The sequence below is a fragment of the Ostrea edulis genome, chromosome 7 (assembly GCF_947568905.1).
Source record: "Ostrea edulis chromosome 7, xbOstEdul1.1, whole genome shotgun sequence".
NCBI classification, from domain to species: domain Eukaryota; kingdom Metazoa; phylum Mollusca; class Bivalvia; order Ostreida; family Ostreidae; genus Ostrea; species Ostrea edulis.
Window position 1 is genome coordinate 6,628,320 of NC_079170.1, and position 25,195 is coordinate 6,653,514.

At 36.2% G+C, this 25,195-nt stretch overlaps 1 protein-coding gene across 1 annotated transcript; it reads right to left on the minus strand.

Moving 5' to 3' along the window:
• Positions 1-7,679: 7,679 nt before the first annotated feature.
• LOC125653921 (fibropellin-1-like) lies at positions 7,680-24,629 on the minus strand. Its single transcript, XM_048883600.2, has 8 exons — positions 24,545-24,629; positions 17,992-18,140; positions 16,694-16,817; positions 14,310-14,488; positions 13,992-14,110; positions 9,859-13,902; positions 9,565-9,712; positions 7,680-7,807 (listed from the first exon to the last, which is right to left on the minus strand). The coding sequence occupies exons 1-8, from the start codon at positions 24,590-24,592 to the stop codon at positions 7,723-7,725; spliced, it is 4,896 nt and encodes a 1,631-aa protein (XP_048739557.2). The 5' UTR covers positions 24,593-24,629; the 3' UTR covers positions 7,680-7,722.
• Positions 24,630-25,195: the final 566 nt, after the last annotated feature.

Genomic DNA, 25,195 nt, shown 5'->3' on the forward strand with positions numbered 1-25,195 from the left:
CTATCTGTCAATCACGATTGTGAAAATGGACAATTGGTCGTAACTAGCAACGATAAGCTGTGAAGTCCTTATTAGCCAACAAGGCAAGGGGAATAACCGGATAACATGTCCAATTTTGTTCAATACTTACTAGTGGGTTTTTTATAACTAGTATTTTTTTTATCACTTTAGTATTCTAGTATAAAATATGTCTGAAGCTTGACATTTTTCAATGCATTATCCCTATTAATCACAACCTGCCAAAATTCCAATTGTTAATCATGTAATGTTTATTCTTTTTGTCTGTTGATCATATATATTGTATAAATACAAAATTCAATCTGCCAGAGTTTATATTTCTTATTCTATAATTATCCAAGCCAATAACGTTTTGCAGTAAAAAGTGACCGTCCGGATCCGGAACACGAATTTCCGGATTAATGATGCAAAATAATGTATAAAAATTCCGTTCCCTAGAAAAATCGTCCGGAAGGTGAAGCGTCCGGATTAATGGCGTCCGGATTACCGAAACTCCATTGTATAAGGACCCCATTGGAAATAAGCTAATTTAAGCTTTTATGGTTTATCCTTAGGTTAAGATATCATCATTTGTCATGTTATTCATACAGTCACTTATTCTTTAGCTGTTACAACTGCATAGTGCTATAGATTATGCCAGGTTTCAATTTGTTATTTTAAATTTACAATCATGATATTCTGTGATATTTTATACCTGAATAAAATAAAATGAATAACTTGTCGCTTGAAATTGAAGGTTTTGAATGAAAAAGATTAAACATCCTAGAGTATATCGTTTCACAGCCGACATCTGCAAATGTGTATCAAATTTTGACAACCTCAAAACAAATGATTTCTGAGAAATTAGCTAACTCTCAGAGTATTTACAGAAAACTGCATTCTGTTGCAAAGAAATGGGGTTTCCATAAAATGAAAAGCAAAGATCAAATAAGTACACTTGAAATCTGATTACAATGTTTATGATATGTATGAGGTTCTCGGAATGTTTTCGAATGAAAACACAATTGACTTCGAAAAGGAATATTGATTATGAAATTTTGGTCCTCACATTTACTTCATACTTGAAGGTGTACGTGTAGAAATCCTCGATTTCATTTCCATAGCATCCAATAGGAAACCACAAACTATCGGACTTCAAGTCCTTATTTAATATACCTGTATGTGGTAATATTCCATTGTCACCTGCTGATGGTGTTTATGGCTCTCAACAGATTCGATACGCAAGACCTTGTTCTACGTATCATCGGTTTTTAAATCGAAGCACGCTACTGACAAACAAGCTGATGTTAGAGGGATTTTAATAGTCTCGTTTAAATTCAGCATTTCGCAGATTCTATCTACGAGGGCGAGTCAATACGTAACCAGACTAACATATTTCTGGTTGATATCCACCTCTTCTATTTCGATGTAATTGCCCTCTAGTGTGATGTATTTAAATCAAAACTGTTTAGGTGCCATCAGCCTAGAACTGAAAAGCTCAGGGTCATTTTCATTGACCCACTCCTAAACTGCTATCACGACTTCTATGTCAGGCCGGAAATTACATCAACGGATATCCTATTTCAAGTTTGGGTATAGGAAGAAGTCGCTAGGAGCTCGGTCAGGCGAATAGGCAGGATTTGGTATTAATTCATCCCCGATTCGCTCTACAGCATCCATTGCAAAATGTGGACTCTCGCGTTGTCCTATTGCAGCAAAACACTTTTGGAGAGTTTACCTCGGCGTTTTTCACGGATGGCGGTTCTAATCTAGTCTAGCAAGTTTGCATAGTACACCCCAGTTTAGCGCACTCCAGTTATTGTACTTCTCTTCGGTAAAAAGTCAAACATAGTAACGCCTTTTGCGTTCCAAAATACTGTGGTCATCTACTTGACAGCAGATGGTTGCGTCTAGAACGTCTTTGACCTCGGGGACACAGGCCCTACCACTGACGACTCTGAGCTTTATTCTCTGGTTCATAATAATAATAAACATCATTCAAGATATCAGAAACGGATATATAATGATGAATGATAATGAACTGAAAATGTTTTCATCGGTGAAAATCAAGATTATGGGTGTCGGAAAGCGAAAAAATACTAAATAAGAAAAACTAAACACTTAATAAAATTCCAATGGTCTTAACAAATCACTCACTGTGTATTAAGTGGTTTGTCTTGTTTTCATGTGTTGTTCGTTTTGCATTTACGTATGCTCGTTACCTACCAAGTCATTAAGTTTGCTTTTTTGTATTTTTGTCTTGTAAAAACAATTCCTTCGACTAAACATTTAATGTTATTTACCTGATTAGGATATAGGGTTCATGGCGTGTGTGACCGGTCGACAGGGGATGCTTACTCCTCCTAGGCACCTGATCCCACCTCTGGTGTGTCCAGGGGTCCGTGTTTGCCCAACTATCTATTTTGCATTGCTTATAGGAGTTATAAGATTGATCACTGTTCGTTATCTTCACCTTTCATTTATTAAGTTTTTATGGTCATTGAAATAATTTTAAGTGTTTGTTTTCTCTTACATGGTATTTTTGGCCTTCTGTCGCCCATACAAGATAAAAATTAAATAGAAAACCTTTTTGCGTTAAAAGTCATCAACATACGAAACTATTTGTCGGGATATATTTTTGGAAAATAATGCTTTATGATATAAATACGTACTATGGTTTTGGCAAAAAATAATTAAGATGATATGGTTCATGAAATAAATGTATGACCGATGCCACATAGCGGAAATTGAGCCTGTGCATATACAGATATATGTTTGTCTGACTCGGATTCACAGACTGCTCTGTCTGATGACGTGATCTTTATTGATATAATGGAATGTAATAGGGTAGCACGTGATAAAAACTCAGGTTGCGTATGCACACGTGCATGTACATGCTTATCAGGACTGGCAATGTTTCATAAACAATTGTTTCGACACGAATGTTGTGTAGGTTTCTGGAAAACAATTTTCATTTTTTAATTAAAAGAAATCAATGTTAATTTATTCATTAACACATACACGGCAACCTATTTACCTCAGCAATGCTCACGAAAGAGACAATGTATTGTTGTTCATATATTAAAACGGACATCATTGGTGAATAAATGTATGCAAATTAGAATACGACCGCATCAATATTTTGATGCCAGATAGATACCATTGCAAAAAGAGTTGAAACGCAAACATTATAATATTGTGTGGCCGGGCAAGATGAGATGTTTACTCCTTCTAGATACTTGCACGGAACGCTGAACGGTTTGCACGGAACGCTGAACGCTTTGCACGGAACGAAACGATTCTTGCACTGAACGGTTTGCACGGAACGATTTGCACAAAACGCTTCCCGTTTCCTGAACGATCTGCACGAAACGGTAGGCGTGGCTTGCGCGCTCTATAAATGATTGTGAATGGTTTACATGAAACGGTAGGCGTGGCCTGCACGCTTTAATTATGACTAAACAGTTGATAATAATGACTAGTAAAATTAAGCACTAACATTTTACATTTATTAGGCTTTGGTCATTTTTGGGAGGAAGTGAAAGTGGATTTTTTAATTCGTATACAATAATTGACGGAAGAATGCGTGAAAAAAAAAGAAACATACAAACAAACAAAATATGGGATTTATCGAACTCCAGTAAATGTGCTTTGTATCAACATTTTATTGATGATATATTGATGTTCGATTATTGATTGACAAAACAGATATTAATCATGTATATACGTGAGCAAAGAATAAAAATTTTATCACCAAAACAAATAAAAATTAAAAATATCTTTACTTTTAAACAAACTTTTAGAAAACTCCGTACTTTCATTAAGAAAATAATGAAATAAAATGTACTCCCCTACCTAGAATGTCCATACTCCACATTAATAATAACACGATTTTTCTAACTTGATAAATACTTTATTACACGCATTTATTATATATATAACAGCTTTTTGTCGTTATATTTTGAAATCCAATAAATTGAATTGAGTACATGTAGTCTTGAAATATCACAAAGTATACAGCTGACAACGATTGAAATAAAAATGCAGACGTTTTCTTGTTTATTCAGTGAGTCACAAACTTGTGCGTTTTCTGAATGAAAGGTGTAAAACAAACGTACTAGGTTTTGGTCGGTTATAACATAATACGGGGTAAAATTCATCTCCGCTAGCAATGGGTTTTGGGTCAACTGTGCCTTTGTGGACGAACAATCTTGGCTAGCGAAGATGGAAAAAAAATGCCTAAATAGTCCGCTTGCATAAACATGCATTATGAAGGTTAAATCGAAAAATTATGCAGTAAATTCAATGATGTTGTAGTATATATAGCTTGTATTTATTTTATTTTTGACTGAGAGGGAGATAGACAGCTAAGCACGTAACATCGTCGTTTTAGGGGGGGGGGGGGGGGGGGGGGGGGCTCATTCATTAGTCCTAACCCGTGCCAGCGGAAAAACTTAATGTGTAAAGAAAACAATATGGGAAATTAAAAAAAAAATTTACAATGAAAGGGGATGGATAATTAATCAGAAAGAAATTGTACTTTCAAGATTTATACTGAACGTATTAAACTTCCAGTATCTGCATACATTTATGAATATTATAATCAATGATTACCAATGCGCGCGCTCTCTCTCTCTCTCTCTCGCTTTCATGATCTAATGCATCTAAATTTTAAAATGATTTCATATAGCAATTAAAGATTTTAATAATCGATAGCGTATTTGAATAAAAGCAAATAATGGTTAAGTCATTTCTGTTTATATTGGTATTAGTCTTTTTTCATGAACTAGTTGCATTTGACACCGAGGTTTTACATCCTTAGATATTGATTACAGACACGTAGAATCGGAGAGGGTGTAATATGAAAGCTAGGGATTTTGTCTTGTAGCGACCTACCCACTGCGCGATTTAAGAAATTGAAGTCGGAAGGGGAAATTGAGACAGTTTCAGACTACTACACCCCCCCCCCTCCACACACACACACACACACACACACATGTACAGGTTTTCGTAATCGGAGAATTTAAGCACCATTTTTTGTTGTTATCTTATTGCTTGTCAAGAATTTTACCCAACTTAACCGGCAATATACTCCTTCTGATACATTGAAAAATATAAGTAATGTTAGCACGGGGCTCTATAAAGTTCAATCTGCAGTTTGGTCATACTTCCGTCATTCAATAACTTATTTTAAAAAATAAAAAATGTTTGTCGGGTTAGCGGTACTATGATGTATGACAATGACCTGGGGTACACCTAAACAGAGTACGCTAGAGTACTTTAGAGTACGCTGGTAAAATTTCCAAATCTAATGCATTTTAAGTGTTTATTTGTATGTATACCGCTTAAATAAACATGATTATAAAAAAACATTACAATATTTGTCACAAGTACTTTCTTTTTAGCGATATTTTGACCAGAAAACATTAAATTTATGGAAGATTTACGGCATCTCGATCCCGATTATTAGTATTTTGTTTGGAGAAAGTATTTGAGCGATGTGACATATTACACCGGTATTAAACCCAAATACCAATGATTTATTTTCAAGGAATTCACTGTTCAGTTGACAATGGGGGTCAGTTAATCTGTGTATTTGAAATCAAAAGAAGTGCTTGGCTTTTTGCGGAAAGTGTGAAATATATTGGGTCGGCGCAAGATTCCCGTGATTTTAGACTAGATCTGATATCGCGCCGACCCAATATACTTCACACTTTTCATAAGAAGTCAAAACCCAGACTAGCTAACCGTAATTTAGTTATACTGTGACAAAGAACCTAGGAATTTGCATGGTATATATACTTATTATACAAAAATCATTACATTATCCAGACACTCTCGATGAACATTTTTTTTTAATGAAAACCTCTATCAAAGTACATTGAACATAAGTCTCGGTCAAATGTAATGAACTCGGGATTTTAAAAACAAATCATTCGACGGTTTGTATTTTTGCTTCTATTAATTATGTAATAAATTAATTCCAATTTGTTAATCATCGACAGAGAGAGAGAGAGACAGAGAGAGCACATCGGTAATTATTAAATATCCCTATTACATGTTGTACATGTATGCTTTTCATTTACTGAACATACTAATTCACATTCAAAACAGGAATTGCCTGCAAGTACGCATTATTTAAATATAGAAGTTAAGAATAGTTTAATGAACAAAGAAGACTAAAAGAAAAAATTTCAAAACCAGGTTTTCTAAAAAAAAAAATAATATATAGTGTTTGGTATCGTTGGAATTAGCTCAAAATGCTGAAAAACAATATAAGTATCAGGAGAGGGGATATTGACATTTTTTTTTCTTTTCTTGAAATTCCACCCTTATCATGATTATTTGGCAGCTGTGTGTATTCGAAAATAACACACACCGTGGAACATAATTTTTTTCGAGAATGTTTCGAATTTTTACAGTGGATAGTCCAGCTTTGTTTAAATTCAAAATAACTGATCGAATTCTGAGCGACATTTTACGTCCACCTTTCTTGGACGCTATAGCGGAATGACTTGCACGATTCTCGGGGCGTGACTTGAACGGTCTGCACGCTACTGCACGAAACGTTTCTTGCACGAAACGGTTTGCACGCTTTGCACGGAACGGTGAACGGTTTGCACGAAACGAAACGATTCTTGCACGGAACGGTGAACGGTTTGCACAAAACGGTGAACGGTTTGCACGGAACGAAACGAAACGCTTTGGAGGTGTAGTAGTACGCTTCAGGGTCTGTACCACTGATACATAGCTTTACAAGTAATGTCCTAATATATATCCCATTGGGTCAACAGGGGATGCTTACTCCTATTAAGTGTCTGATCCCACCTCGGGTCCGTGTTTGCCCTACTCTTAATTTTCTATTCTTTATAGTATTTATTCTGAGATTGATCACTGCTCGTTATTTTCCCTTTTAACCATCGATCTAGAATCTAAAATATACTATTTTGTATCGTACATTTTAATGGTATAATTGCGTGCAATAAAGTTGAAGGATACACGACTGTTCAACTACACTCTATTGACCAGAACCCTTCCGGGATATACTAGATGCTACGTTCCCTATCTCATGACTTAGTGATTTCATCATCCCTGGCATCATTTACCTGTAAATGTTACTTCCAAGGTAATCGACTTTTTTCCACACCATGTTTCATGTATCTATACATTTATTATGAATTCGATGGAAATAACAATATTGGTATTTTATTTCATTCAGAATAACACCACTTAATTTTAATCACATTTTTATCACATTTCTAAACTGCCCTTTTAAAGTCAACAAATTGACCTTCTCAAACTACACATAACCGGAGTGCGAAAATAAACATCGATGTTACTAAATTTGAAAAAAAATCATTTACCCATTTTTAATTCTTGAACAAAATGTGCATGACAAAAGGGAACGATATCTAAACAGATTTGATTTTTGCCGCCTTATTCTTCAAATGGCACGATGCATTGTGCCTTTAAATTAATTGAAAAAGAAATGCCTGTATAGAAAAGGGGATATCCCATCTCTTCCCTACAACAAGCGAACACTCATCTGCACCACACTCATCACCACACTCATCACCACACTCTGTCTCCTACTTTACTCAATATATTTACTGTGCCTTCAGTATCTACCTCAGTGCCAATCTGAAACAACTCGAGGGTTAAACAAGAATGGAATGAAACAATATTTTTTAAATTCATTTTATTGGTTGAAATACAATGGAGATATCAGAATGAAGGTGTCGCGCCATCATCAGATGAAATCCCCTTCTCCTTACACCAAGCGTGGAAATGAAGGTGCATTTTTCCATTCCTGAAAAGTAGTCATTTTAGAGTTTTATATTTCCCATATTTATGTAGCAATATCCAATTATCATCTGTATATGATGTTAATGTGTCAACTGAATAAAAAACGTTAGGGCATTTTCTGCTTATGATCAGTTTTTAGATCGAGGTAGGCTACTGGCAGATGATTTGATGTTACCGTATATGGATTTCAGAAGTCTCGTTTAAAGTCAACATTTCGCAAGTTATATGGTCGTTACAATGATTTTTGTATCTTCTCTGATTTTTCACTATATAAATTTACATAGCAATTTGTGTGTTGTCAGGTTGGATTGATTGATTGATTGGTTATATGTTGTTTAACGTCGCGCTCGTGAATTTTTCACTGATATGGAGATGTCGATATTACCGGTGAAGGGCTGCAAAATTTACGCCTACGCTCGGCGCGTACGGCCTTTGAGCAGGAAGGATTCTCTATCGTGCCGCACCTGCTATGACACAGCACCTCAGTATTTGCTGTCTCATCCGAAGGACCGCCCCATTTAATCGCCTCTTACGACAAGCAAGGGGTACTGAGGATCTATTCTAACCCGGATCCCCACGGGAGGTCAGTTTGGAAGATTCGATTTTAAGCTTGTGCTAGAAATAGACAATGTATATTGAAACGTTTTTCATTTAAGGAATGAAGTTATTCTTTTTCATTATATACGATATAAATTGCTTTTGAGCAGTTTCTACTTAAAAACCGCGAAGCGGTTTATAAAAAGCGTAAACTGCCCCAAGCCAATTTATATCGTATACAATGAAAACAAATCCATTCCTTGTGATTTCATTTCAGCACTAAATATGCAAACATTTCTAATTTTATTTCGTAAACAGTAAATAGAAATTGATTGCACCGCGCAAGAATTCACTTAGCAACATACCGACAAACGACCGTGGAGGAAGCCATCTTGATTCTTCGCATGTCGGACCAGAAAATGAAATATCATTTGCGATTCAATAAAAGATTTAAACTACAACATGGCTTACCATAGCATGCAGCATCGTCGGCAATTAAATCCGACACAGTAAATTATATAAGCAATTCATAGATAGCGATCCACATGTTAATCGATGAGACATGACGTCATTTGTTGTTAGACGATCACGACGCATTTTATGTTTCGATAGGCGGATCAAGCAATTCCCCAAGTAAAAACATAATGAAGCATCAATTTTGCGAATACTTGATACACCGGTTATTTTCTTTCACATCGTTGTACATATCCGAGTTTGTTTTTGAATTTTTATCGTTAATGTTTTATGTAAATTTACTTTCTTTTTAAGATAGGGGGGGGGGACTGTCAGAAAACACGTTTATCTAAGTGCACATTTGATTTCGTTGTTTTTCAATTTCATAGGCCTAGTTCGAAAGACCTATCAACGTTACAGTGCTCCATGGTTCAATGTAAAATTAGAAAAGAAAAAGTAGTGCCATCTTGGTTGTGTCTCCATACCAAGTTAAATTTGTACATTACATTTTTTTCAGTTTGCTCAGCCAATCAAATTGCGTGTTACAAGTAAAATGTTTACTAATTCTCTGCATATTTTAAGGTTTTACTATATTTATTGTCAGATATCAATAATTTTCTATAGCCTCCCCTTCCGAAAACTATCACTAATGGTATCGAATGCAAATATTCCAATTTTACATTGGTTACGGTATGTCTTTTTTGATGCATTTTATCAGAACGTGTATTTCGGAACATTTCATGCCAATAATCCATAGATAATACATATTACCTCTGAGAAGTCAGCGAGATCGGTTCAAACACCGAAGTCTCGGATCTGCAGTACGATCCTTCCAGAAGACGCCTAGCATTAGCAACAGTGGCCTCTATTTCGGTCTTGTCTGTCGAGAATGGAAACTCCAATACACCGCTTTTCAAACCTAGTAATTATGAAAATAGATTTAGTTCCCTTACATGAAATACTTATCAATGTATACAAGGAGTGGTAAAATCCATTTAAATAGTTATATTGTAGATCAAATTCTTAACAAAATTCAGAATTTTTCTGGAACATGAGATAGCTTACTCTGTTTAACAGCTTCCCGTCTCCTTCTTCTCTCCCAAATGCACGTGTATCCACCATCCTCATTGTAGCAAGATGACTTTGGTGGGCACAAATCCATCTTACATTCATTTTGGTCACTCTCACATTGCGACCCCATGTAACCGCCGTGACAACGACATTCGTAACTGGTTTGATTCATCATACAAGTCCCATTGTTTTTGCATGGATTAGAGAGACACTGGTCGAAAACGTTACAAGTTTTCCCTAGATACCCTGGTAGACAGGAACAAAGAAACGAATCTTTTCCATTTTGGCATGACCCATTGTTATGACAAGGAGAATTAAAACAGAAGTTGTATTCTTCACAGTTAAGTCCACTCCATTCCCTTGGACAAGCACAGCTGTACGTCGAATTGTGGTTATTACAGATACCATTATTCATGCACGGTAAATTATAACAGTGGTTAAATACATCACAATTTTTCCCCTCCCAACCTTGTGGACAGTTGCAAAAATATGTACCCTGCATGTTTTGACAAATACCGCCATTTCTACAGGGATCAGAATAGCAAAAGTCATAAAGCTCACAACGTTTTCCAAACCAGTTGTCGGCACACATGCAATGAAAGGAGGAATTTCCATTTTGACAGGTTCCGTTGTTTTCACAGGAATTCTCAGCACAATAGTTTTTCTCTTCGCAAAGTGTTCCAATCCAGCCCGATTTACATTCACATAAGTATCCAATACCATTTTCAACACATCTCCCATTGTTCTGACATGGGGCGCTCCTGCAGGGGTGATACTCACATGTGTATGCATTTTTCGTATTTATACATATTTGGAGTGATCCACACGGATCATCTTTACAGAAGTTTCTTTGACTACAGGTATCACCCGCCCAGTTGTCAGAACAATTACAAATCGGTCCATGATTTGTATTGACACACTTTCCGCCATTGAGGCATTGAAATGTGGAACAATCTTGGCATTCAAAACCAATAACTTTGTTTACACAAGCAGTCATATGAGGACATGGATTGATTATACATTCATCTACGTCAGTGTCACATAATTCCCCAGTCCATCCCTTCGGACAGGAGCAATAGAAGGATCCATTCGTATTGATACAAGACCCTCCATTTTTGCAAGGGGAACGAATTTGGCATTCATTTACATCAATATCACAGTGTCGGCCAGTATATCGACTATCGCATGTGCAGAAGAACGTGTTTTCTACATCGTAACATGTTGCATTATTCTTACATGGATCAAGAGTACATGATTTGATATGCTTTTCACAGTGACGTCCTTCCCAGCTCGGCGCACACATGCATTTATAATCACCGTATGTATTGACACAACTACCTTGAGACCCGCATACATAATACTGACACTCATCAACATCTTTTTCGCACAGTTCCCCAAAGAAAAACGAAGAACACGAGCAAGTGTAACCGTTTATGTCATCAATGCATGTCGCGTTATTTCGGCATGGATTAGATGAACATTCGTTAATGTTTACTTCACATTCCACACCAGTGAAACCTTGTTTACAGCTGCAACTGTATCCGCCCACCGTATTGGTACATGAACCATGTCTATGACAAGCATTTTCTCTCTGACACTCATCGATATCTATCTGACATGTATTTCCTTCCCAGCCATTTGGACATTTGCACGATGCCGTTGAATTCTCAATATTCTGCTGCCCAACTAAAGAGGAATTTAAATTTGATTGTGTAGTCGATAAGGATACTTCACATTTCCCGCCATTTTCACAGGTGACATATTTACAGGGATCTACAATATCACAATCATGACCAACCCAACCTGGATCACAGTCACAAGAGTAAAGGGTATCTACAGCGGCACGACAATATCCATGAAGACACGTATTGTTTTCACAAGCATACGTTTCACAGTTTTTCCCTGTCCACTGTGGGTCGCATTGACAAGAATAAGAATTTGCTAAATTCTGACAACCACCCGAGGGACCACATGGATCATCATGACAGTAGTCTTTGATTGTACAATTTTCCCCCATCCAGCCAGCTAAACAAGAACAGAGAACTTGTGACTCAACTTGGAAGCAATTTGCATGATCGCCACATGGCTTAGAAGTGACACAATAATTTTCTTTTTCACAGAGATGTCCTGTCCACTCAATGGGGCATGCACATGTATACGTTTTTGCATGATTTAAGCACGACCCGTTATTAATGCATGGGTTATTGTAGCAAAAATTTACATTTTCACACAACTGGCCGTAAAACCCTTCCTTGCAATCGCACGTGTAATTATGTAAATCATTGATGCATAGAGCTCCATTCTGACATGGGACATTTACACAGTAATCAACTTCTGTACATAAAACACCTGTCCACCCAGAGTTACAAGAGCAGTTATATCCAACATCTGTATCTTCACAAGAACCGTGATCCCCGCATGGATGCTTCAAGCAGTGGTCGATTCGGTCACAGTTGTTTCCTGCTAACCCGTATGGACATCCACAAGTATAACCCTTCACATTTTCTTTACATATATGTGGAGCAATGCAGGATGAAGATTTGCAAAACTGAGTAGATTCACAAACTTTTCCGGTGAAACCAGAATCGCACACACAGACAAAATCATTATTTCCCGTGAAGCATTTTCCATGATTAGAGCAAGTTATATTATGGCAAAAATTATACGACTGACACACAGAACCCGACCACCCAGGATCGCATTTACATGTAAAGTCTTGATAATTTGTTTCTATTACCCTGTGGCATATTCCGTGACCGCTACATATTTGTCCAAAACACACATCTTTCGTCTCGCAATTTTCTCCAAGGAATCCATCGTCACAAGTACATGTGTGATTGTATAAGTTATTCACACAGCGGCCGTTGAAAGAACAATTTTGGTGGAAACAGTAGTCAACAAGTTCACATATTTTACCAGAGAAGCCATCGTCACAAGTGCAGGTAAACATTGCTCCATTGGAAGTGCAAAGACCGTGCATGCATGGATTGGACTTGCAATAATTGACCAACTCACAGTTTGTCCCGTAATATCCATCCTGACAACTGCAGATGTGATCATCTCTGTTGTTTAGACACGTGCCTCTGTAGGAACAAGTCTGATTATAACAGTGGTCAATCTCGCTGCAGCTTTTACCCACGAATCCATCGTTACAAGTGCAACTGAACCCTGTTTCATTTTTCCAACATACTCCATTTTTACAGGGGTTAAATTGACAGTAGTTGAGATATTCACAACGTTTTCCTTCATAGCCCAATTCACATATACATGTATAATCTGAATCATTCCTCTGACAAAAGCCATGATCATTGCACGATTGTTGGAAGCAGTAATCTATTTTTTCGCAATTTGTTCCAATAAATCCTGCATTACAACTGCAATGGTATCCATTCTGTGTTGCGTTACAGGTTCCATGACTACTGCATGTCTCTCCGAAGCAAGGATTTTGAACATCACAATTCTTCCCCATAAAAGCATCTGTGCAAGAGCACATATAATCCACTCCAGTGTTGGTACAATTACCCGAATTGGCACAAGGTTTATAAAAACAATAGTCTACAATTTCACAGTCTCTACCGGTATATCCTTTGGGACAGTGGCATTTGTAAGTATGGTCATGAGATGAACACGTCGCCCCATTTTTACACATGTTGACAGCACAAAAATCCTTTAAAGTGCAATCCGGTCCCATGTGCCCTTTATTACATGTGCAAACGGCATGTCCATCTACAATATGGCATATTCCATGTCCATGACATGTTCGAGAACTACAGGACTTGGAAGTCAACATTTCACAATTTTGTCCAGTTAACCCGTGTTTGCACAAACACTTATAATTTCCAATAGTGTTCACACAAACGCCACCATTGCAAGACTTGACTAAGCATTCATCCTCATCCAGTTGACACTTAATGCCATACACGGACGATGGGCATGCGCAATGAAAACTACCAACTGTGTTTGAACAATTCCCATGTCCACAAAATGTTGGTATGGAACATTCGTTTACATCTTGATCACAATTCGGTCCATTCCAACCTGAAATTTGCGGAAACGAGATATATTTTCCTATGTTTGTGCTTTGTATTTCTTTCAATAAGATATGAGAACGCATTGTAACAGCTCACCCATTTTACAATAAGTGTTCCCATTCACGACACACTTCTTCGGATTACCAAAACAATGTTCGGAACATTTTGGTCCATAGTATCCCTCCGAGCAGTAAGCCTTGTAAGTTAACTGGATGCTTATGAAATAAAATACTCATCAGAAAATCAATTTTAAAATATGCACTAATTTGAAAGAGGTGAAAACATAAATGAATTTGATTTAAATGAATCAAACAAATAAATATTCCATTTTTTTTTCTCTAAAGAAAATTTCAAGTACCAAAAGGATCGTTATCTCCTAAACTTGATTTCACAATACAGTCAGTCCATACATACCTGAACGTAGTTTTATCCGAAAAATAATTAGATTCTAATTTCTTCTGTCTCCAGTATTGGGACAAAATGTCTTCGCCGATAACCAAGTTCTGATCAAGGACATTTGTTGTAAACAATAGTGGCTGGCCCGATGTTTGTAAGTCATAAACTTCTACAGAAATTCGATCGCGGTCTCTATCCTGTATCGAGGAAAATATACACTGATAACAAATCCATGCCCCTACTATATTACATGCATATTTTATATTTACTACATATACACATAGATCTATGGTATTTTGTTAAATCGATAACGCATTGGGGCGTTGATTTCTTTTGTAAAAATGTCATAGAATAGACAAATAACACTATGTTCGTTAAAATTTAACATAAAATGAGTTTCAGTATCTTTGGCTGAATACAATTATAGCTGTTCTACTATGCTGCTAATAAATTTGTAGCATGTGTAATGAGCAGTCATTAAAATTTTCGAATGAAATTAACAATCAAAGTACAATTACAACAATGCAGCGGAAGATGGGGGTACCAAATAATAAAATAGTGCAGTGCAAACAAAACAAGCACTTATTCAAAAGAAACGAAATGATAAATAATATGGAGGTCTGACGTGTAGGAGGTGGGAATTTTTTAGACCACGCAGTAATCTTTGGAGCCTAAAATTTCACAATTGGTACCGTATAAGTTTTACATTACGAGCCCTGGGTCGATGCCTCTGCTGGTGGACTGTTAGTCCCCGAGGGTCTCTACAGCCCAGTAGCTAAGTACTTCGTTACTAGTTTGAAAATACGGATGTATATTTAATTGCTGGGATACAATTTAGAAATTCATTTCAAAATTAAGGATTATCCCTCTCGTGCATAGCTCTAATCCTTGGACGAATTTGGCTCCAGTTTTTGGCACTCTAGTTTTCCTTTTAGCTCTTGCAAGTTTATCGTTATTTCGAAGTTCCAAAATTCCGGCTTGAGCATCACGGAAGAGACATTATTTGTCGAAATGCGCATCTGGTGCATCAATATTGGCACCGTATAAGTTTTACATTTAACGTTAAAGTTGAATACGCGTACGCTACATACTAAACAACGAAAAATCTCTTCAACGCCCTTTTACATGCAAATACAAATATTTGATAATCAAAACAGTACATCCATGCATTTAGATCGTGTAAATCCATGTAAATACATAAATACATAGATTCCAAATATTGTCATCAACGTTATTTATTTTTAGATAAAGTCGTTCCGATGTGTGTATACCTTTTCATGTAACTGCCAATCAGATAACTGTAATCATGATACGAAGAGGGCAATCGCTTTTCATAACTTCTTTTTCTCATAACGATTGATTGATTGATGTTTTCCGCCACACTCAACAATTTTTCAGTTATCTGGTTACGCCCTGTTTTTTATTAGCGGAAGAGAGAACCCAGATACAATGTGCCTGGGAGGAGACCACCGACCTTCCGAAAGTATCCCATAACGATAATACCCTTGTGATATGCAAAGTATAATAGATCCATACATTCAACAGTATTTCCTGATTGGTCACATGTTTGCTGGGAAACAAATATTTACTGACAAAACTGATCACTTAGCTCGATTTGAGGTAGATATCGGACTAAATAGATAATTCAGTAGGAAGTTGTTTATCAAAGAAAGTGCAATAACTCTAATGGGAAGGTTGTTATTGAAGGAAGTACAATACTCCTAATGGGAAAGTGGTTGTTGACGGAAGTACAATACCCCTAATGGGAAGGTTGAAATTGAACTAATGATACAATCCAAATGAGGTGATTTGTGAACTAAATACGTAACATCATTAAGGATGTGATTTGTGAACTAAATACTAACATCATTAAGGATGTGATTTGTGAACTAAATACTAACATCATTAAGGATGTGATTTGTAAATTAAATGCGTAACATTATTAAGAGGGTGGTTTGTTAACTAAATACGTAACATAATTAAAGATGAGATTTTTGAACTCATGTGGAGATTTTATTGAAATATTAGCTGTAGGAGAAACGCCACAAATTGAGACGTATGTATGGCAATTAGAGCTGTAGTTGTGAGCATTCTTCATCATACCAACGCCTACCGTAACACGCGATTTTGATGTTTAAGATCTTATGCAAAACCCTACGACTCTAACTTGAAATACGAGAATTTTGCTTAAGGATCAGTCACTACCTATCTTTAGGTCTTATGTTTGAAACAGCCAAGGCAGGTTCTAACTTACGACCTCTTTTATACAAAACCAACTGATTGTTGAACTAAGTGCAAAGCGCCATTGGGGATGCGTTTATTAAATTTATAAATACATAACCCCCATAGGAAGATGACTATTGAACCAAGTATAAAGCGCCACTGGGTTGCTGGTTATTTACCCAACTGTCGACTTCCAAAATGAGAGGGTTGGTAGTGTTTCCAATCACCGAGCCGTAAATGACGTCATTCATGGGCATGTGAAGTGTCGATGTTACATCGTCAAGACAGTGGTTTGCGGAATCTCTACAATGATGACACATAAATACACGTGATGCATTCATTGTTCAACATTTCTTTATCATATGAAGTTATGGTTATATATGAAAGGTGAAAACAACGAACAGTGATCAATCTCTATATGAAAGGTGAAGATAACGAACAATGATCAATATGTATATGTAAATACAGAAATTCCCAGTTTTCATGGAACCAATTGCATAAAGAAGCCAAATTCTACCCGGACTTTATGGAGGAAGATTATTTTGTGCTGAAGATATTTTCCTGTCAAATTTCTAAAAGAGTAACTCATGGTAACTCTGAAAAGCATATGGAAATCAACTCATCTATGCGCATGCGTAATACAGAATCAAATAAAGTAAGGGCATTGATGATAACCCAAACTTCGTATAAAATTCAGTGATTTGAATGTGAGCTACCTTTGATGTCGTTATTATTTTTTTTTGAATGTACGCAAGACTAACAAATATCAAAATAATTTTTCTTAAAATCTGCCACAATAAAGAAATTTGGAGACATATGTTACCTGTATATAAATGTTTCTATTTGGTGTTCGGACCATTATATTTCTGCACCAGAAAAGCTTTCCGTGAATACCTGCAACTTTTACCCCTCTGTGACATATCAGGTGTGGTTTTAATTTCCATTTCATTCAATTTCCATTTAATACCCATTCAAGTCAGTACAAAAACCAATAACTTCGCATTTATAAGAAACATGATACTTCTATGTGTGATACAGTTTTTATTTTCCTACTTAGAAGATCGCTTGGAAAGAACTCTCGTATTGTTTATTGCGTCAAAATTAACGTCAAAGTTGGTGACGTCGTCAGTTTAATATAGAGTTTTCCGTTGAATATATTACAACTACTATGCTAGATAAAGAATAACAATGGTCATATTCATAAATGGCACATTCGCAAATACTAGATTTAGTATTTTGGTGAATTTTCTTCACTGGGCAGATTTTTGTTAAAACCGTATCTTGTCCTTCAAAAGAAATATTTGCTTGAAATATCAAGCTATCCGTCAAGATTTCACAAATGTCTAAAAGACCGTGGTAGGCTTTGTACTATAGAGTTAAATTGTTTCATTCAGGAAGACACATCAAACACGGCTGATAAGACTGTTGTTTACCTTCACCTTTCATATATGTACTTCTACGTGTGTGCAATACCAACTTGAGACATATCTTGAGTAGAGGTTTGCAGAGGTCCGCACATGACGTGTTGTTGTTTATTCCCTGGCAACACCCTCCTCCATGTAGAAAGTTTCCGGGATTTTTAACTTCATCAACATGGATGAAAAAGGTGGTTTTTGCATTTATACCCTAAAGAAAACATAGGTCAAATTTCAAACTGTGTCATCGTACCACGTAATATAATAGCTTTAATTCAAAACATAATTATGGAAACTGAAAATGTTTGTCAAAATGGCGTATATTCAAATGCAAGCGCGAGGACCTGTATTTTTCCATTTTGAATATCGACTGCCCAAGCTCACGTCCTTCTAAGATGTTACATTAAATCCGTTCAAAACATGTAAACCATATTTTCTTAATCATATATAATCACTCCTCGATTAACGTACCATGTTTCCCATGTTTGTAAAACTACACCGACGCTAGATAAACTGTGTACATCAAATACGCTATATTTCCCCCATTCAATAAATAGGCCTACATTTTTGCAGTTACTCCCCTTACACCGGAAGCTGGGGGCGCGCTAACGATTGAGGTCCTAAGTTTCACATAAATAGTATTAACAAATAGTGTATACTAAAACTTACGTTATCAAATTCTTTAGTGTGCCAAGTTCTAACAGGTTGTAATATATCTATGACAAAAAACAAGGTTTAATTTCCTGGATTTTATGGAGAAAACTTTTTAAAGTATGCACTTTGTCAAATTGTAGAGTTGAAGGGGGGGGGGGGGGGATATAGGTGTATTTGACGTTTATTTCTGTCCAAATGATACAATTAATACCGAGGATATTTCAATAGTCATCTGTTTTAAAAACAACAGACACCTAGAATTAAAAACACAATGAAAGCATGTGATACAATCAGGCACGTGGCATCGTTTATAAAGGGGGGGGGGGGGTGAGAGAGAGAAGTTGATTTCATAATATTGCCTAGAATTTCTTGACAAGTCAATTAAAAAAAAATAATCCAAAGCTCGAGAAGGAAGACGGCAAGAGTTGATCTTTCAGTTCCATTCATCGGTTATACATTTCCACTACCATTCACGACAATGTTTTTTAAGGGGGGGGGTGGCAGCTGACTATAGATCTATCTCTGCATGTAAAAATAACCAAGTAACAGTAAGAGGAGGCTACTATTGTTGCTAGGAGCCTGAAAATTGTTTTTGTGCTCATTTGAGTAATTGAAGTGCATTAAGAGGTGTAAGTCGATGTACACAAAATCTAACTTTCAAAAAATCAAATCACACGCGAAAAAAATATTTTAACAAAAATATTACATTAGAGATACCAATTCGAGATTATTAGAATGCTTTATTTATTGGCACCTAGTGTACATTTAGCAACAAGTAGTTTTGTTCAGTGTGAAATGATAAATTGATAATGTACATACTGTATGCGTTGGTTTTACATGTGTTTTTAGGCATATCGTATTGCATGTTCTTTTGTGTTTTGGTTGTCGAAAACATTGATAAAAATTCATAATGAAGAATTGCAGATATTACTAAGGACATCATGATTCTGATCTAAAGAAATCGAGGACTAGTTAATATCTACCTATTTTGTTACATCATGACCATACATTGCTTGCGAGAAAACAACACAAGGGACACATATAATGTAATTAGTGACTAAAATCAAAGGCGGATCCAGCGCCGGCGCCCCCACTCCCACCCCCACCCCCCGTTTGAATTTTTTTCAGAGCAAAACATACGAATGTAGACGTTATATGTTCATTATCTAAATGAAGAAGAGCCCACTCTCTTATTGGCACAATTTCGTTAGCTTCCGGGGGCTTCGCCCCCTGAAACCCCCACCAGTGCAAAGCTTCAAGGCAACCCCAGCCTTCTACTGCCCCCCCCCCCCCCTCCCCCCCCCCCCCCCCCCCCCCGTTATGAAATTCCTGGATCCGCCACTGATTAAATATTATGTTCAATTATACTATTTTTAAAGTCATTACACTTAATTATTAGAAAAATTCCTTAACTGGCAATTGATTGCGATCAAAAATTGTAAATCTTCTATTTATTCCTTATGACGCCGTTAACTAAGGACCGCAATTTGCTGCGCGCCCTCTGTAATCAGGGGGAAATAACTCGCATAGCGTTATGAGAAATGTAGGCCATTGTCTAAAGTTGTGCAACAATGTGTTAGGATGCATTGATTGAGCTCTGTCCTCACATGTTAGGTGCTAACTTTCGAATATTTTTTGTCCTGGAATTAAATGCCAATACTTTTTGCTTCTTCTCAAACATGGTCACGCCGTAAGGCATATTAAGTTCATGTTAAACGCAAATGCTTTTGTTATAACAATCTATTTTACAAAAAACAGCTTTTCATTTGAAAATTCAAACTTAAGTCTGAGATTTTTTCGAGAAATCCAATCAAGCAGTCAAACTATTGGCAGTGAGCCCTATAACAAAACTGTGAAATGCATGAGCCCTGGGTTCTGGGTTCTGGGTTCAGGCCTCAGAGTGGAGCTAAGTTGTTGGTCATATATCGAAAATGCATTTTATCCTCCATTTCTGGATATCAAGGAGACAAAATGTACAATGTACAAAATATGAATATCGGTGAGCATTACAAAAAGTACAAAAAACAAAGTATTTGTGTTAATTTATAAGGTCCAAACGCCATAATTTGCCCCCCCCCCCCCCCCCCCCCCCCCCAAAAAAATCAATGGACTGAAACGAATTTCTAACTTCATCTGTCACTTGTCATGAATGCACTATACATCACACGAATATCTGCAAGCATGACGAAAACATAGCTCAGAGAATAAACAAAATTTGATCTGTCACTTGTCATGGTAAATTAATGTAACAAAAATCAAATGAATATCTGCAAGCATGACGAAAAAAGTGCCGAAAATTGAGTACTGGCATTTATTTTCTAAGCCCAAGGTCCATAACTCAGAGAATAAACAATGAATCGAAACAAAACTGGAACTTGATCTGTCACTTGTCATAGTAAATTAATGTACCAAATATCAAATGAATATCTGCAAGCTTGACGAAAACATTATGCATGTGTGGAAAACTACTTTACCGGACTAACAGACAGACGGATGGACAGAGTGCAGTGCAGACCTAAAGCCCCCCCCCCCCCCTTTGGCTCCAACAGTATGAGACTAATGTCCACTTAGTCATCTGGAACACAGTCGTTTGTACACTGAACTAAATTGTTGGTACACCCAAGACTGGGACACACGGTAAACCAAATATGGATGTATGCTTATACAGCATTAAATTAATTCAATGGACAGTCGAAGCTAAATTTAGACTGCAAGAACAAAGCATGATGTCACGAAAAAGCAACGACTCTTGTGAAATTCATTTCTCAATAAATCTATGCGAACCTAAATTTACATCTTGTTTAAAATCCTTTTCGTTAGATACTGATGAAAAATAGCTTTCCTACTTTGCTTGTGAAGATCCCATCCCTAAATATGAATTAGCCTAAATAAAACAGCCGGAACAATCCTCAGGATTTAAAAAACGGAAATATGTATATTCACAATCCTCTTTCTAGTCAAATTTGCTGAAATATTATCTTTATTTCACACTCAAAGAATACAAGTCTATGAAATACTATTCTTTTATCCATATCAAAACCTTTAAAAAGAGTAGATTCAATTACAGTATTGATGTTTTATGGAGATTCACAGCGGTTAATACTTATGAAAAATTTGATTCGTTAAATATTAAGTTAAACATCGTGGGCGTTTCTGATACACAGAGTGCAGTTCAAACTAAACAAGGTAATATAGAGAATTTACATCCCCCGCTCAAGGGCATAATGATTGGGTGAAATGCCCAAAACATGTCGATGGAGAGGGATCAATAAAGACAGAAAATGAAAGTGACAAGGGATTGAATTTTACCAAATGATTGATTTGAAAATATTACCATTTTAAAGAAAAAATGGAAAGTTGTGTGAAAATAAATTGAAATATGGTGCAGAGTTTTTTGTATACGTGACTTAAGACTGCATAGAATAATTGCTTATGTACTTTTGTTCACATGCATGTAGGACATTTTTAATCTCCTTATTTGGGTCATTTCAAGTCCGATTTTGATAAAATTGTTACCGTATAACTCTGAAATGTCAGCAGGTTCTTGACATAATTTTGAAATAATTATCAGTAATATTACTGCAGATTGTTTACAAAGATGTCAGTTTCTTCTTGTATTTCTCTATTTATTGGAAATTCAATCGTGGTTCGATATATAGAACGTTAAACTGTGTTAAAGTCTATTTATCGGTCTTAAATTATACACGTATATTTCTTAAAATAACAATCCCCGGTATATGTAATATTACAACCTTCAAATGAATCTTGTAGGCCTAGTAGAAGTGGATGTAAACAGCGATAGTATATTGAGATATGATGTTTTCATTGACGACTTACTTTGTCCAAGATATTGGAGTGTACGATATTTGTTAAACTATGGGTGTGAAGATGTGTTCTGATCATGAAAAAAAATCACCCCCTTTTTATGTTGCTACTATTTGGTCTGTAAATATCAAGATTTAGTTTATTTTCTCAATATCATTAATCTAACATGCTCCTAGTAAATAATAAAGTCAACATATATTGACGGATCAATGCACGATGTACACGACGAATCATGTACTCAAAATGATTTGAAATTGAAAATTATACAGATATGATGTTCTATATCTATCATATAGAACGTTCATTGAAGGAAAGTGAGAATTCAGTTTATATAAATTAAATGTTCTTTTTCAATCATAATAAGTAAATTCATTTCAATTTTTCAACAATTACGCCAAAACGTGATTTTTATTTTTTTTATTTTATCAATCTAAGACTTAAACGCACGTACACTGAGCAGTTTTGTTTGTTTTGAAATCCCAATGCGACCCGATCCGGAATGAAATCCCCTACTACACATGTTTTCGTTCTTTTCATCAACGCCTTTTTATCTACATGTGCAATAACTAGATAATGGCAGACGAGTTCCGAATTACCTTGCAGGAACGGACGGTTTGGGGAACAAACGCTTTATCGAGAACGAACGGTTTTAGATGAGAACGGAACAGTTAGTTCTGGGAATGGAGGGCTTACGCCTGGGAACACAATGCTGAATGTTTGAAAGAACGGTTTGGTGTGAGAACGGAACAATTCTAGTCGAGAACCGGAACGGTTCATTTGGTGTAGTAGTACGACTCAGGGTCTGTGTCAAGATCTCAAATTAGTAGTACCAAAGAATGAAAGTTATGAAAAATATTTTAATGTATATTTTATTATGTCTATATATGAGTTACATCATGAATTTAAAATCGATGAAGAAATCATCTGTCCACGTTGACATTTTTAGATAGAGAGCTGCAAGTGGAATGTTGTGGGTGAACGTTTACGCGAATCTTACCTGGGCTTTCAAAAATTATGTTTGGTATTGCTTAACCTTTCTTCATAGTGTAAAAACTGATTTTGCCAATAGGGAAATACCAATTCTCAGGATCCCTGGTATAGAATTAAAATATTCATATTTAAGATATTTCTATTTTATCTTTAAACAACCATTTTCACTAAGTAACTTTTCACTTGCATATTTTAGAGTCTGGAATTTGGTACGACAGATGATTCGATGAAAAGAGAGATAGCGAATGGTGATTAGTCTCATAATTCCCATTAAGAATACACAATTAAGAGCATGACAACTGTACATTTTCACATAATTTATATTTTTTAAAACAATAGACTATTTGGAAATAGTGAATGAAAAGTTTAAGATAACAGTGATCAATCTCATAAATCTTGCAAAGAATACCAAATTAATAGTACGGCAAACTTGGACCCCTTAATTACTAAAGATTGGACCGGGGGTAAGTGTCCTCTGTTGTATATTTCAGCGACACAAGATATCTGAATACATTCAGTAGATCATCTGGGAGCCCCCGTGGCCGAATGGTTAGAGTATCGCGCTCAACATCACACAGCCTCTCACCTCTGTCGGCGCGGGTTCGAATCCTGCTCGCGCCGGTAAGTGAGAAAGTTTCCCAGTTTACTTTCGGAAGGTCGGTGGTCTCTTCCCAGGTACATTGTATCTGGGTTCTCTCTTCCACCAATAAAAACTGGGCGCCACCAGATAACTGAAAAATTGTTGAGTGTGGCGAAAAACATCCACCCATCATTAGATCATCTGAAGCCCAGTCACTAGATAGTTAAGATTGTTAGAGCAACCCCGCACGCGCACCAGTAGACATGGAACAAATGAGAGTGAAATGCACACGGCATGTTTCCAAATATGATATCTTCAACATGATTTTTTTCCTAGTCAATAGTTAGACTATTCTTGCCAGGATTTCAAACTTTTTTCAAAGTGCCACTAGAACATCGTATATTTATGAAAAACGAACAAATTTATTTATACCAGTTGATATGATTTCTGAAGAATATGAATGATTCATAACAATTTTCATTATGTGCCAACGGCAGATCGTTTTTCTAGTGACAAGGCAGTTATTTAAAATTTCATGGAGATTCTTCCAAGACGTTTAATCTTACCGAAATCAATAAGCCTAACAGCCACATTAATCGGATGGATCCATCCATTGTTGACGGTTTTTGGCCTATATTGTACAGTTGATATTTGAACAAGATAGTATTGTAAACATAATGAATTAGACACAGATATCCCGATAAACTGTGGCTGCACTCTAACATATCAAACCGTCCTATTTAAAAACGGGGGATGTCGGTAAATCTAGTGCACCGACGCTATCCTTGCTATAATCATACAGATGCGAAAAAACGTGTTTAAATGTCGTCTTCAAGGAATGAAGATATGGTAAATAATTTGAAATACAAAACAGACTCATAAATATTGATAATTGCACATTTGAGACTAGTATAGAGATGTCGTTACGTTTTTCGTATCAAAACCTTAGATCCACCACCTAGATATATCATCAGTAAATGTACAGTACGTTATTATTGTCAAAGATATTGAAATTCTGATTAAGCTGCTGACAAAGGATGTTTGTGAATTATTGACATACACATGAAATTATTATTATCATTATTATTATTATATTCATTTATAAAGCGCAAGATTACCTAGTTCTTATGCGCTGTACAATGTCTGTGCTAATAAAGTGTTAATGAATGATGGGATAAAGTGTTAATGAATGATGAGATAAAGTGTTAATGAATGAT

Coding starts and splice junctions, on each gene's coding strand:
- LOC125653921 (XM_048883600.2), bottom strand. CDS start 24,592: ATGGATGGATCCATCCGATTAATGTGGCTGTTAGGCTTATTGATTTCG. Junction 16,818..17,991: donor CTACTCAAGATATGTCTCAA/GTTGGTATTGCA, acceptor TCATCATTGTAG/AGATTCCGCAAACCACTGTC. Junction 14,489..16,693: donor TTTTGGAAGTCGACAGTTGG/GTAAATAACCAG, acceptor TCCTCGATACAG/GATAGAGACCGCGATCGAAT.